Source organism: Gastrolobium bilobum, unplaced genomic scaffold (genome assembly GCF_033153095.1).
Source record: "Gastrolobium bilobum isolate Gb01-03AN ecotype WA unplaced genomic scaffold, APGP_CSIRO_Gbil_v1 utg32957, whole genome shotgun sequence".
Taxonomy (NCBI): Eukaryota; Viridiplantae; Streptophyta; class Magnoliopsida; order Fabales; family Fabaceae; genus Gastrolobium; species Gastrolobium bilobum.
The window spans coordinates 28,804-43,396 of record NW_026899379.1 but is presented as its reverse complement, the minus strand read 5'-3'; the positions used below and the strand labels follow the sequence as shown (position 1 = coordinate 43,396).

The 14,593-nt window shown below is 33.8% G+C and overlaps 1 protein-coding gene across 2 annotated transcripts; it reads right to left on the bottom strand.

The window, feature by feature from the left end:
* Nucleotides 1–8,335: 8,335 nt before the first annotated feature.
* On the bottom strand, nucleotides 8,336–14,066 carry LOC133290037 (3-hydroxyisobutyryl-CoA hydrolase-like protein 5). 2 transcript variants are annotated; one of them, XM_061488084.1, is made up of 16 exons: nucleotides 13,996–14,066; nucleotides 13,352–13,396; nucleotides 13,064–13,147; nucleotides 12,903–12,971; nucleotides 12,286–12,349; nucleotides 12,081–12,154; nucleotides 11,881–11,964; nucleotides 11,674–11,758; nucleotides 11,395–11,480; nucleotides 10,392–10,513; nucleotides 10,225–10,285; nucleotides 10,048–10,146; nucleotides 9,417–9,518; nucleotides 9,250–9,291; nucleotides 8,874–8,980; nucleotides 8,336–8,780 (listed from the first exon to the last, which is right to left on the bottom strand). In XM_061488084.1, exons 2-16 carry the CDS (start codon nucleotides 13,382–13,384, stop codon nucleotides 8,714–8,716), a joined length of 1,179 nt encoding a protein of 392 aa, XP_061344068.1. In that variant the 5' UTR covers nucleotides 13,385–13,396; nucleotides 13,996–14,066; the 3' UTR covers nucleotides 8,336–8,713. The 2 variants fall into 2 exon arrangements, with proteins under 2 accessions (XP_061344068.1, XP_061344067.1); XM_061488083.1 differs by lacking the exon at nucleotides 13,996–14,066 and adding an exon at nucleotides 13,504–13,590.
* Nucleotides 14,067–14,593: the final 527 nt, after the last annotated feature.

Sequence of the window (14,593 nt, the reverse complement as noted above, 5' to 3'; positions counted from 1 at the left end):
TGTTCATGGAGTCATTTGACCTTCCATTGCTTGGTTAAGTCTTAGAGGAGTATCAAGCCTTGATTGTGAGTATGTTTTTACATCATTTCCATGGTTAATTTGGTAGATCATATTTATGAACCCTAGACCTTGTCTTGTTGATTTTTGATGTTAGAGAGCTCAAATGGAAAATGTGTATTAGATGATAATGTCTTAGAATGATGTGTTAGAGCTAGAAATGCAATGAAAATTATTGGTGAAAAATTTGGTTTTGTAACTTGGAAAAATGTGATGGTGTCATGACTTTAAGTTTTAGAAATGTGTTAGGATTGTATTGGTGAGTTGTGGTATGATTGTATGATGAATAATATGATTGTATGAGGTGTTGGATGGTTAAAATTGATTGGAATTCCTTGGTTTGGCATTGAGGCACAATTCGGCCATTTAGAGAGAATTACGGATTTAATGTTGTTGGAAATTATTTGAGTGATGTATTATGTGTTATATGGTAATTGGATGGGTTGTGTGGTGGTTTGAGAGGTTGGAGAATCAATGAAAAATAATAAATGGTGTTGAGAGTCATAAAGGATCCTAGAGTGAAATATTAAGCAAAATGACGTTTAAAAGACGTAAAATGAAAAACAGAAATTGGTATGGCCTTTTGGCATCCTAAGGATGCCTAAGAAAATGAGAAAGAAAATTTAGAAAAATAAATCTAAAAAATACACATGTTTGGCCGAACCTACAAGGGTGTAGGGGGTTTTGTCGTGTACTGACGATTCGATTCGTACATGGTTATTGTAGGTTGTCGTACGTCAATTTGAACCCCGAACCATGAGTCGGTAGATTGCCCTTGGTCCTGGACCAAGTGGGAGTGAGGTAAGTGATTGGAATCATGATGTATAATTGATAATTGCATGTATTCATACGAGTTTTAAGTAATTGAGAATGTCCTCTGTATAGGCATTCTGTTGAGTAGCGAGTTCGGAGAGTATATTCTGTGGAGCTAAGTGAAGAGGCTCATTGAGGTAACCTCTTGGTACTGGAGCTTGATCCCCTTGTCTGTTCCACCATGCCCGTTGAGGGTGATGGTAGGAAATGTATATGAGTAATGTAGAATGACATGTGCATGCATTGAGTATTTATGAGGGTACATATGTACCGAGTCTCTGGCCTGTAGACAGTTTTGCCTTCGGGCGTTTCAGACTTCCACTGGATAGGTCTCCGAGAGGGGGTTCCAGTTGACCCAGGGTCGTGGTGTGTGATCCGGATAGGAGCACACTAGGAAGTCTCAGGTGTCTGCGGATGGGAGGGGTTAGTTGTTCTTGGAACATGCCTTGGATGAGACCTGTAGGCTTATATGCCGAGGACGTTGCGTGGTATTGGTAGCTACCATTCCCGCTTCGTCGTACTTTGTATTCCTATATTCTCCAGTTTCTCTAAATCCCTTGCTTTATCCCGTTTTGAAAAGTGGTTATTTTATATTATTTATATGCATCGAAGTGAGTCATTGGGCGGAGTTTTCTCCAGAACCTCTGGGTTACTGAGATATATTCGTATATCTCACCCCGTCTTTGGAGATTTATTTTAGGAGGTAGCAGTGGCACCGGAGCGGCGGGCAAGAAGCCCGTAGGATGAGTGTTGGAGGATCTTTTCACTTTTTTCATTTTGATGGCCATTTGGCCTAGGCTAGACTTAGGACATGAACATTCCACATGTATGTAGGATGAGTTTCATAGTCATATTTGTTCATGTCATTTTACCTAAGTCTAGTTATTTGTATATGTCATTTGAAGTTTATGTTTCAAGTTGTAATTTAAGGTCATGAAATTGTAAGTTGTAATATGTTGTAATTGCACTTGGATACTTGATTTAATATGATGGAAGGGCTTTAGGCCTCGCAAATCAAAATTATTAATTAATTATTAATTCACAATAAATGACAATCGTTGATTGGCAGAAATTAACGGTAAAGATATAGTTGTAAGAGTTTGTAAACTATTTGAGTTGTAAATATAACCCCCTCCCTTTATGGAGAAGGTTATATTTACAACTTATTTTAGTTTACAATTTCTTACAACCATATTTTAACCGTTGATTTCTGTCAATCAACGGTTAAGAGGATTATGATTAATTGTATGTTGAGAAATTGCATGTAAATGGACATTGGTGATTGAAACAAGTTAAGGATTTATAAAGTGAGCCATATGGTATAAATTTTGTAATAACTATAAACTGAGTTGGGTTGTAAGTGCCCCAAGGCATTGTTGGTCCTTGTGTGTGCCACGCCACCCATTAGTTATTAGGTACATTTGAGGTATTAGAAAGCAATTGAAAATTTGGGGATTTTAGGAAAAACAAAGGAAACTCTGGCGAATTTTCTGTAGAATTGGCATAATTTAGACGAACTTCGAGAGAGTATATATCCCTCCACAGAGATCCGATAGAGACGTGCCATACGCCATTTTAAAGCTTGAGATGTCCCCTACATTGTGTTAAAATCTGAGAAATTTCTGGGTTGCACGCAGCTCTGTAGAAACCTGTGAACACGGACTGTCCAGAACGCACCTGTGCAGAGGCTGTTTCTGGCAGTTTTTTGGAATTTTATTCCCGCTTCGTTCCTCGGTCATATTAAGTGTATGATATGTCAAATTGAAGCTTGAGGTGTCTAGTTTATTGAATAAAAATTTGCGAGCAATTGGTAGAGTGAATTTGCTGCAGTAATTCGTGGAGTGAAGGATGTTTGGAGCTGTTTTGGGGTTGGTTGGCAGTTTTGCTTGTCCAACTTCAAACGGCGATGTCTGGAGCAAACGAGATCGAAATGACTCGTGTGATGGCTCATTGGAAAGGTATTTAAGTAAGAAAAAAAAATAGCTGAAGATGAAGGACTGGTTTTGTGCGGTGTGTCTACAGAAAAGTAATAACCGAACCATGTTCGGAGGGGTGGAAAACGTAAAATCGAGAAATTAGCTAAGTGGGTTTATGGGAACCCCTTAGTGACTTGTATTAAGTAAAATAAGTTATAAGAATAGTTTAAACAAGTATTCCGCAAGAGTTTACAGTTATGATCACAACTTTTATTTATTACGCTTTTTACGGTCTTAAATGCTCGCGTAAGAAACGAAAAAAGTTTACTCGCATTTTTTATAAATAAATTGTTGTGATTGTAACTGCGCTTAATATCATGATTAATGTTAACAATACCGGTGTACAACAGGTTGTTACACTTTCTTAGGCTATGAGAAACCTTTACACTAGGGTCTCACTACCCTCAACTCAAGTAAATAGAATGAGTGTTTAGAAATGGATTTGTACTCTTAAAGTACAGATTATACAAGTTGAAGCTTATGGGTATTGATCAATGATACAAGAATAAAGCTCAAAGGAGTTTTATGATCAATATGAGTAAGAATAAGCAATGAATGAGTTTAATTCAATGAGAATGATCAAAGATGATTGCAAAATCAGTGGAATAGTAAAACTTGGCTTGCTGGTTCGTAATATATGAGTTTATATAGGTGTTGGCACGAAACTAGTCGTTTATAGCCGTTACACTGCTTACTGTCCAGTAAGTTTTTGAATACTTTTTGTGAAGTATTCAAATACTTTTCTTAAGGTATTCGAATACTTTGTTCTCAGCACGAGTATTCGAATACAGTCAAGAAAGTATTCGAATACTTTCTTGACAGAACATCAAAAATGCAGTTTTATGAGTTGTAAAGCATTCCTTTTTGTCTCTAATCACTTTTAATGTATTTCCTTGACTTGTACAAAATGTTTTGAGGTTACGAAATATGTCAAGGGTCTTTTTCATAAAAAAATTAAAGCTTTCAAGTGATTGATGACATGGATAATGCATGCATAGAGTTAAATTTCCTTTGAGCTCATTTAGCATCATTAATCAATTACCTTTACATTTAGATCTAAGCTCTCAAGAGCATGATGCACTGTTGATCTTGTGTGTTGAATGATTTGCTCTTGTTGTCTTGTTGAATTGCTTCCTTGGACTTTTGATTGTTGCGAGTTTTATTATCTTTGATGTCGTTTATAAGCTTGTTTGTTATCATCAAAACTCTTGTATAAATGAACTCTTCATTTTAAGTGCATTGGTTTCACATTCTGCTATTCTTATTAAATTAAGTGCCATTTGTACCGTTTTGCGTAGCATTCCGGTTAGGTAAACCGGGGTGTTACATTTTTAAATACGGTTGTTTTAAATGAAAATGTCGTTTATAAAAGAAATTTTTTTACCATATTTTAATTCAATTGTCGTGATTATAACTGTGTTTAATATCATGTGTTAATACGCTAGTCCAGAAAATATTTTTTTGTGTCTATCTCTCTCTTAAAATGACATAACTTTATGTCATTTAAAATGACAAACACTTTTCTCTCTCTCTCTCTATATATATATATATATATATATATATATATATATATATATATATATATGGATTTGCATTTCTACAACTGCAGTACGTGCAACAGTCAAATATTTGCCATATATATACGTGAAAGTATTAAATGTGGAAAATCATAACCACACAAAAGGGAAAATAATTAAATGTAGGAAATTATAACCATACACCTGTCACTGTTGTACGTAAAGCGGTTGAAGAAATGATTTTACCACACACACACACACACACACACACACACACACACACACACACACACACACACACACATATATATATATATATCTGATAAACATTTCTAGAGCCAGTTTAGATGAGATTCCTTTATAACTATGTACTACCAGTAATACATAGTTATAACGTTAAAGTTGCTTTTTTTTCTCTCCTCAGTCATATTTCAGAACGTGTCTGCTGACGTGGAGAGAGAAAAAAAAAGAAACTTTAATGTTATAACTATACGCTACCGGTAGTACATAGTTATAAATGGTAGTTGTAGATAACCTTATCTAAAGTGGTCGTAGGAAAAATATTTTATATATATATATCAATTTTAAAACGAGCTTTCAAGATGGGAATTTTTTAATGTGCTCCAGGACCACCGAGGTCCTTCCACTCAAAAATTGACACATGTATTAATTTTATTTTATTTTTCTCTTCTCTCTCCTCTCTCCTCAACTTTTTCTCTCTTTCTCTCACCTCAGTAGCACTAATTTTTTTTTTATCCGGGACCACTGTAACTTCGCTCTTCAAGGTGATAGTGGTTATGTAAGGAAAAATTGAATTGCACAAGAAAAATTATAATACCCCTAACTCATTTAATTAGAAAAGGGCATGTGATTAAATATTCAATCATGCATAAATAGGGTAAATTAAGTAAAAGACCTAATTAAATAAATTGAGGTTATTTTGATGTAAAAAGTACAGTCAGTGAGATTTTTTGGGTAAAAATGGGTGTAGAAAAAATTACCCAGAATGCAAAAGTAAAGTTAGAAATATGACTGAAAAAATATTCTAGTTCATTGTGTAAAGTTTGGTATTGAATGGAGGTGTGTAGATAGATAAACTGTTACCCAGTTAAAGTAACACATTCTACTTCCTATTTAAAAACCGTGACATTTGCGCATTCTTTCTGGTCTTCTTGCGCTCTTTCTTTCTTTCTTTTTTCTCTCACCCGTAGCATCTCCATGGAAGCTTGGCTTCAAGCTTTTCCTTCCTTGATTTCTCACTCTACAATCATGCAAATCCTAAAGTGCATTAGACGAAATTTATATTAAATCACCCAAGGAATCCATTCCACCATCTATTTTGGGCTGAAAGTGCTTGTAGAAAGAGATATCCTCTTCCCCCAATTCGGATCACTATTCATCAAGGAGAGAAATTGGGAATTTTCATGGAGCTTTGCTTGGAGGTTGTTCTCTAGGCTTGGTATAAGGGATTAGAGGTGAGAAATCTCTATTTCCATGGTTTGATTTTTGTGATTTAAGTCTTGAAAGTTTAAAGCATGTTTTGGTGGAAAATTTTGAGTTTGAAATTAGAAATTTGTGATGAATTAGTGTTGTGTAGTAAGTTGTAATGTAGAATAACCATGAACATGTGTTTAAAAATTTAAGAAAAAGTCCCCTTGAACCACCCTAGAATTTGGCCATGATAGGTATTTAGGGTTGATGTGCAAAAATTTAATTGCATAAATTGTGAAGGTTTGAATATTGGTGTATGTTGAGATTAAGTGTGAAAGTGAGATTACATGGTGAAAAATCCCTTGGAAACCTACCCTATACATTTCGGCCTTTAGGGTATTATTAGGAAAAATTATGTTAAAATTATTTTGATGATGTGGTTAGGTCCTAGTGCATGGCTTTAGTAAGATTTTGAAGTTAAATAATTTAAGACATAATGAGAAGCATCTTTGCTCCTTGTATGTGTTGCAACGGCCTAGTGAACACAAATAGACAAAGTTAGGCTTAAAATTGTTATGAAAATATATGAATAATTAGGGACTAAGTGTGGATTCTAGGAACTATTGGTTGTGTCAATTATTTGATGCAAATCCCTAGCTTTTCCTTGTTGTGGTTTCGGCCATGTAGGCTTTGTGGGGGCTAGGAATTGTTAAAAATTATAAATTGTATTTTAGAAGCTTGGTTGGGTTATTTTAGGACCCTATGTGAGTAGGAAACCATGAGGGTGCTTGTGGTACATGTAATCATCCTTAAAATGGTCTAATAAAGAACTTGGGAAATTATGGCCTTGACTTGTATATTGGCATAGATTTGGCAAAAGTGTAAAAAATGAAAGTAAGCAATAAAATGTATGCCTCGTGTAGATTTCATGGCATTGTAGCATTTTATTGATTTTGTTTTGAATCTTTCTCTAGGTGTGCCTAGGGACTGCGAGGGTTTGAATTGCCTTTGGAGCTAAATAAGTAACTTGTATTACAAGTGAGCAGATTGGTAAAGCTTCAAGAGGTAAGCTCTATATTTATGGGATTCGCTCCTACTTTGTGTTCTGCCATAGTGTACGGGCTGTGGTCTGGTTGTATGATATGTATGAGATATATGATATAGATGCATTCATATAGAGCTATATGATGATGTGATATGATATGTTTTGATGTGTTTACTTTGATATGTTTTGATGTGATTTCTGTAATGATCTCTAGTTATTGATTTGTTTATGCACTGATGTCCGCTTGGGGTCCTCCCTTGGGACTGACTGTGTATATATCTGTTATATGTTGAGTTCTGCTTGGGGTCCTCCTTTGGGAACATGTGCACTGATTTCCGCTTAGGGTCCTCCCTTGGGATTGATTGTGTACACCTCTGTTATGTGATGATCTTTGGCCATTGATCCTATGTGCACTGATGTCTGCTTGGAGTCATCCCTCGGGACTGACTGTGTACATATCTGATATGTTTTTGGTTCCGCTTGGGGTACTCCCTTGGGAACACGTACGTTGATTTTCGCTTGGGATCATCCCTTGGGAATGACTACGTACGTCTCTGATATGATATGTTTTGTCTGAAATGATATATGCTTAGTTTAGTTATGATATTTGTTACGTGCGTTGATTTCCGCTTGGGGTCCTCCCTTGGGAAATACTGCGTGCATCTTTGATAAGATATGTGTATATGCTTGTTCAGTTATGATAATTGCTTATATGATGTTTTGTATATTATGTATCTGACTGTCATGCAGGAAGTGAGCCCAGGGTATGGAGAGTTTTCCATAAACCTGGAGTTTACTAGAGATTCGTCTCTAACCCCGTTTGGGGATATGATTTCAAGAACACAGTTAATTGAAGAGCCCTCATGGGACAAGGACACTACCCGTGGCTAGAGGTACTAGTATGAGGATATGAAGTTCTGGGTGGCCGGAGGCTATTATTTATTTTAGATGTATTTTTGGAGAATATGTATTATTGTATAGTGTCCTATTCATTTTGTGATCATGATGTTTGATCCATTATACAGTATATGGTCCGTATATATTTTGTACATGTGTTCATATTTGATGCATGTACATTTGTGTATTCAGATATGTGCATGTGTTGAAATATGTATGCCGTTAGACATAGTCGCATAGAGCCAGTTATGCATGCACCCATGGATGGGTATTAGATCTGTTGTTGGACCATATATGATTATATGATATGTTTAAGATGATATGTCTATCAGGATACCTTGAGAGTGGGATTCGCAAATCCCCGTTTGTCCGATTTACAGACGTTACTCTGTCCGATTTTCGTCTTTGTCGAATAAGAATTAAACTAGGAGAAGTATGCAATGTGATATGTCATGTGAAAAAAGATTAAGAAAAAGAAAAAGTTAGCTCGTATTTTCGTAAGTTTAAGTCTTCCGTTGTTTCTGTTTGTATCATATATATGTTAATTGAACCGGCTCGAAACGGGGATGTTACAAAAATGATAATAAATATTGAGGAAATGAAACATTGCACAGGTGACTCCGTACAGCTTACAATATAAGATGCCCATTATAATACAAGGAAATGGTATTGCAGCTGTTCCAAAGTAATAGTAAGTTCTAACATATTAGTAACTGATGTCCCTTTGAACACTAGGAGGGGCATTATATTTCTACTGCATAACACTTCAAACCACGTAACAGTTGAAATTACATAATATTTTTCCTCAGAACAGTGATAACAAACATGGAGGGCTAGCCCTATATAGTACTACAAGAACCATTTTTTTGTTTATAGAAATTATTCAGGAACATCAAACAGTAGCCTGGATAAATGCACACTAGGAAGTAGAGCAAATCCATGACAAATTAATTGAGGAATTTTCAAAGGAGCAACATCTAACCAGAGATTGGTACTGGTTTTTTTGGAATCCCATAAACTGAATTCTCATATTTACCATCCCACCTGTTTGGAATTAGAGAAAGGAATTTTCGTTATACTAATGAATTTGGTTTAAGAAAACATACTTATTGAAACAATACTCAAATAGCAACCAACCTGCATTCCTCCCTTTCTGGAATCTGAAGCTCCAAATTCTTATCAAATGGTTGAAAGATCAAGTCCAACTTTCCATTATCTACTTTGTCGAGCGATGGAGGTTCCCACTGAACGAGTTAATTATGATTATTTAGTATTATCAAAGATAAACAACAAGAATAATACTTCATTTTTTTCAGAATAAAAAACAAAATTTATGGATATGATTTTGCCAGTAGTATTACATTTGGACTTTTTTATTTTTCTAGCATATAAATGTCATTCCTTAATTCGCTTTAATGTATGTACTAATTTAGCAGTGTTCTAGTCAAGTTTTGCAGGTTATAAATACATGTTCTTTCTCAAGGTTGGAATATAAGAAAGCTTCGGAGCATACCTTTGGAGCATTATCCTTGTCAATGGTGAGAGCTCTAATACCCTTCTCATCAAAAGACAATAAAAGTTTGCTTCAGATTTTAGTAGGAAATACAACTCGAAAATTTTAAACAAAATTGAACTACCTTCTTTCAAAATTTGTTCTAGCAATGAGACTACAATAATTACCTCATACATATCCTCAGATATTGTAGTTCGTAGTATATTCATTGTTAATCTGAATTCCTTTTTCAGACATTCAGATAGTGTTTGATTCCTTCCCTCACGAACCTGCACATATCCAAGACAGCACATAGAAGCATGAAATTCTAGAAATAGCATGTCCATCTTAATTTTACAAGGAAGACTTGTTTTTCCCTCCTCCCTTTTCTTTAATTCAATGAGTTTCATGTCCAAAGATTCAGGTTATTAATTAGATTATGCATTTACCTTTTCTGTTCTTTGTCCTGATTTGATCTCTCTTAAAATTTGAAAGAAAGTAGTTTTAAATATCTAGCAGGGAAAATTACTTTCATTGCTAAATTTAAACACAATCATATTATATGCATAAATGAATATGTATATTTTCAATTTTTCATGGCTAATATAAAGCAGATTAGGATATTTTCACTATGCTATCAAGTTACAAGAGGACCCTCATCTCAGAACTTAACCAAAAAATTAATTGTGATAGACATGTGTTTTCATATATCTTTGGTTGCTTCAACCTTGAGTTTAATCTGTCAATCATAATTTGACGCACGTATAGTCCTAGAATCCAGTCTAAGATCTTACAAAATTCATATTATAAAATCCTTACCGATCTTAATGCTATTTTCAATGCAGTAGGTGATGATCTTTTCATGGTTTTTAAAGCTGCAACTATCCATCCATTTCCTTCCTTGTTTGCTTCAGCTTCCTTCAGATCGAAGCACATAGTCATATATATAAATGCAATAAGATAATAATATTCATATGAAAATGGTGAGAAACTTACCAATGATTTTATAATTTCTTCAACAGAATCCTTTGAGAAGCACTCATCAATTATTGACTGCCTGAAAATCTCCAACGGTTACTGTCATGAGTATGATGCAATTTGCTGGAAAGAGTAACAAAAAAACTAGAAAACAAATTACAGATCATCAATGAAAAAGTGATTACTTATTTAAGATACTCTCTTCATCAAGTTTAACTTCTGAAGAAAATTCTTCAATTACTGATTTTACAGCATTCTCATCACCAGAATTTAAGCTAATCAGGCGCTTCTCTAGATCAAAAATTTTCTGTTACACAGAAAATGTAAGCATCATTGATCAAATTAACACTTAAAGCTAGCAAACATCTGGTAACATTATGCATATAACAATGTTCATCTTTGTACAGACTAACAGGGCCTTACACTGCAGAAAGAATGGAGATCCCTGAAAAGAAACTTTTGACACAAACATATGGTCCTTTTTCATTACCCCATTTTTTTCTTTTAAGGAAAATTTAATAATCTGGGACATATTAGTTCAGAGAACCATTGTCCACCGATCAGAAAACAGGAAATGTAAACAAATTTACTTGAGCTTCTAAAATTTTGGGCTTAGAGCTCGAAGTGTTTCTCTTTGAATCCAATGCTATGATAAAATAGATTTTTTAATAAACAAGTACTACAAACAACCACCATTGGCAATCCTAGAGTTATTATTCACATCAAAACTTCCAAAAGACCTTATCTTGTATCAACCTATTCCAAAATTTAACTATCCTTCCGTGCTTTTTCTATTTTATTTTTATGCCCCTCAACTTATGCTCCTCAAATATATGATATAGGATAGGTTACTGATCCAGATTTGGCTCAAAACATCACCATATTCTCGATGGAGTTGAACTGACCAACAAAAAATCCTTCAGGCAGCTAGGGTGTAAGATCAGTAGTACAATTAGAGGACAGCAGGAAACTTTGGCCAAAACATAATTTGACATGTTACCAGAAACTTTATGGCTTATGTGTCCCATTCCAATACTACAATTATTGGTCATACAAGACTTCCAAAGCAAAAAAGCTAAACTATAGAATTACCAAGTATGAATCTGTGATTACAGTAGCATGTGTGAACAGTGAACATTGTGAGTAAATTCCTTCTAGAAAGAACGTAGATATTGCAGATAATCAAACCTCAGAAGAGACAAAATGGGTTGCCAATCCAGCTGCAACTAATTCCTTCCCATTCAACCTTCCTCCAGTAAGTGCCAAATATTCACCTGTATATTTACATGCATGATTTTATATCCACAGTTTTCTATGTAATGTACTAATATGTTTCTTTTTCCTCATTTTATGCTAATTCAGGAAAATTTTAAATACACTTCACTTGTCATGGAAGAATAAAATGCTAGGGAGATATACAGTCAAAGAGGACAAGTTAAGATGAATTCTTTGTGAGATTGTGTTTACCCAAATGGCCTGGTAAACGAGAATGGTAGTAGGAGAAGCCACAATCTGTATGAAATCCAAAACTTGCTTCAGGAGTGGCAAAAACCTGTCAAAGCATTCATTTGAACACACCACAAAAAATTAAGGATAATAGTACACTGCTAATTATGCCACAAAACTAACTAAAAATGAATTTAGAAAATAAGCTCTAACAAAATAAACACCTACAGTTTTTTCTGTAACAACTGAGAACTTCAATGGGACCATCAAAGCTGCACCTCCACCCATTGAAATTCCATGAACAAGAGCAACCTGTTATATACCATAATAGCACCATTATAGAAAACATAAGAGTTCACTAAATTTTCACAATCACATATTACTTTAAATGGTTAATGAGAAAGTGGAATTAAGTTCCTAAACAGAACCTGGGTTTTCTTATAGCTACTAATGTGATAACAAAGCCAGTAAAATCTGTAGACCACTTCAAGGCAGGAATCCTCTGTCAAGAAGAAAAAACATGCAATAATCTTCAAAACAGGGAAGTAAATGTAAAGACATCCTCTTCCATGTTTCTCTCCTAGATATTATCTACTGGTGCTAACTTAGAAAAATAGAGAATGATGCACTTACTTGTTTTCTTGCCATCATAGAATACTCTCAAATCCCCTCCAGCACAAAAAGCCCTACCAGCTCCCTGCAAAAGACAAATGTACAGCAATTGAGTGAAGTGTAAATATGTAATAAGTAAAGCAACAAATTCAAGAGGAAGGTAGATTGTTCCATTTGGTGAGTTATAATAACATAATCTGTTAGGATTAAAAAACATTAACAATAACTATTAAGGTTATTCAACCATTTCAGTTGGTAGAGCATTAGTATTGTTAGAGATATATAAAACCATTAAGGTAGCCTCACTCCAATAGCTTAAACTTTTGGGTTGAATTGATTCTTTACATGGTATCAGACTCTTAGTGTCACGGGTTGGATCCTCACCCCTTCCCCCCATTTAATTAATAGTTAATCAAGTCTTGTGGAATTTGTTAGCACAGATAGATGGGTTTGTGCATTATTCACTCTTCAAGTCCAGTGGGCTATTATGTGAGGGGGCATGTTAGAGATATATAAAACCATTAAAATAGCCTCACCCAATAGCTTAAGCTTTTGAATTGAATTAGTTTTTTACAAAGATTACTCTTTTGAAACAAAAAAAAATATTACAATAAAGAGGTAATAAAATAAACAACAACCTTTATGATAATTAGCTCTGCTTTGTCATCTTTCTCCCACTTTTCCAAATATGCTGCTAGAAGATAAACCTGATAGATTAAAAAAAAAAAAATTAATAATAATAATAATAAAGAACCCACCTGGGAAAAAAGAATTTCAAAATTGAGTTGAGTGGACTTACCAGTTCAGGTGAGATAGCATTCAATTGCCTTGGCCTATTCAAAGTGATAACCCTTACATGATCTATCTCTTCTCCAAGAACAACCTTAAGATCAAAACAAACAATACCCCATTCATTAATCACTAGTATATCTTGTTTTGCAGAAACCCATTAAGGGTGGTAGCAATCATAAATACAAAAATTAATAAATAAAAAAAAGGAACAGCATATCAAAAGAGAAGGGAAACTACTCTATCATAAAACAAAAAATTCAGCAATTGGAAGCATTATTATTAATTAAAGGCTTGCCTGTTCATCTGGTATTGCAGCATCAGGTGCCATTTGATGTCAAAGCTGCACCATCAAACAACAAATTACTGATGATCAAACGAATCAACCCAAAATGAGATACTAAAATATTATATAGAGAGAGAAACTGAAATATGCAAGTTGAACTCAACCTGTATCAGTATGAAGAAAACTGAAGCAGAGGATGAACTACAACTAACTAAACATATAGTCAGCATATGTTAATGCCAACTACTTATAAATTTATTACAAAAGATCATTTATCAGATTAAAACATGGGAAAAGTATTTATCCTTTTAAATGACACAACTTATATCCTTTCACTCTCACAAAGAGGTGAGACCTACATTTTTATTTTTTTTTGTCAACTTTCTCTCCTCTTTTATCTATCTCTTTCTCTCTCTTAAAATGACACAACTTTACATCCTTTAAAATGAGACACACTTTACCCTTAAAACATACAAAGACATTTAATTTTCTTTTAAAGAAAAGTTATAAAATTTTAATAAAAAGAATACTAAATATGACTTATTTTATTCGTTATCAAAACTCCAAAAATAATATTATAGCAAAATGGGAACCCCACCTACCCCTTTAAGATTATTATAATAAAGTTATTCCAGGAAAATAGCAGGTTCACCTACCACTTCGCCATCGTAACTCATGCTTCCTCGTGGTCTTTACCAACCAACTACCCCTAACTGTAAATTTGACGCTTTAAACTGGGGAAGGTAGCTCTGTCTCAATTCCGATACCATATTTAGGGTATTACGGAGAATATTCTATTGTGTTAGAATTTTATATGATTTTATCGTATAATTTTTTTATTTTTTTATTTTATTTTTATATCTTTTAGTATACATCATTAGGTAATTGAACAATTAATCCAAAATCGGATACAGTAGTTAGTACTCAAAATTACTAATTAAGTTAGAAACTCCGTACTTGGTGATATTTATTTTTCTTTTCAGAAGTACTAAATAGTTGGATTCTATTAAAATTTGTGAATTAATTTTTACCAATAAAAATTATTAATTAATTATTAATTTTCAATAAATAATAAACGTGATGGTTACAAATTGGTGTCAAGTTTCAAAATTTGATACCGATATCAAAAGATTTTATCTTATATATATCTATATATTTGATATAGACCGATGTCAAAAAAATTTATCTTATATATATATATATATATATATATATATATATATATATATAATATGAAATTTTAACATAAAAATA

Excerpts from the sequence above, each read along its gene's own strand:
- LOC133290037 (XM_061488084.1), bottom strand. The coding sequence starts at position 13,384 with ATGGCACCTGATGCTGCAATACCAGATGAACAG. Across the intron at positions 12,155-12,285 it reads CTATGATGGCAAGAAAACAA|AGGATTCCTGCCTTGAAGTG; the intron begins GTAAGTGCATCA and ends TCTTCTTGACAG. Across the intron at positions 9,519-10,047 it reads TGAAAATAGCATTAAGATCG|GTTCGTGAGGGAAGGAATCA; the intron begins GTAAGGATTTTA and ends GGATATGTGCAG.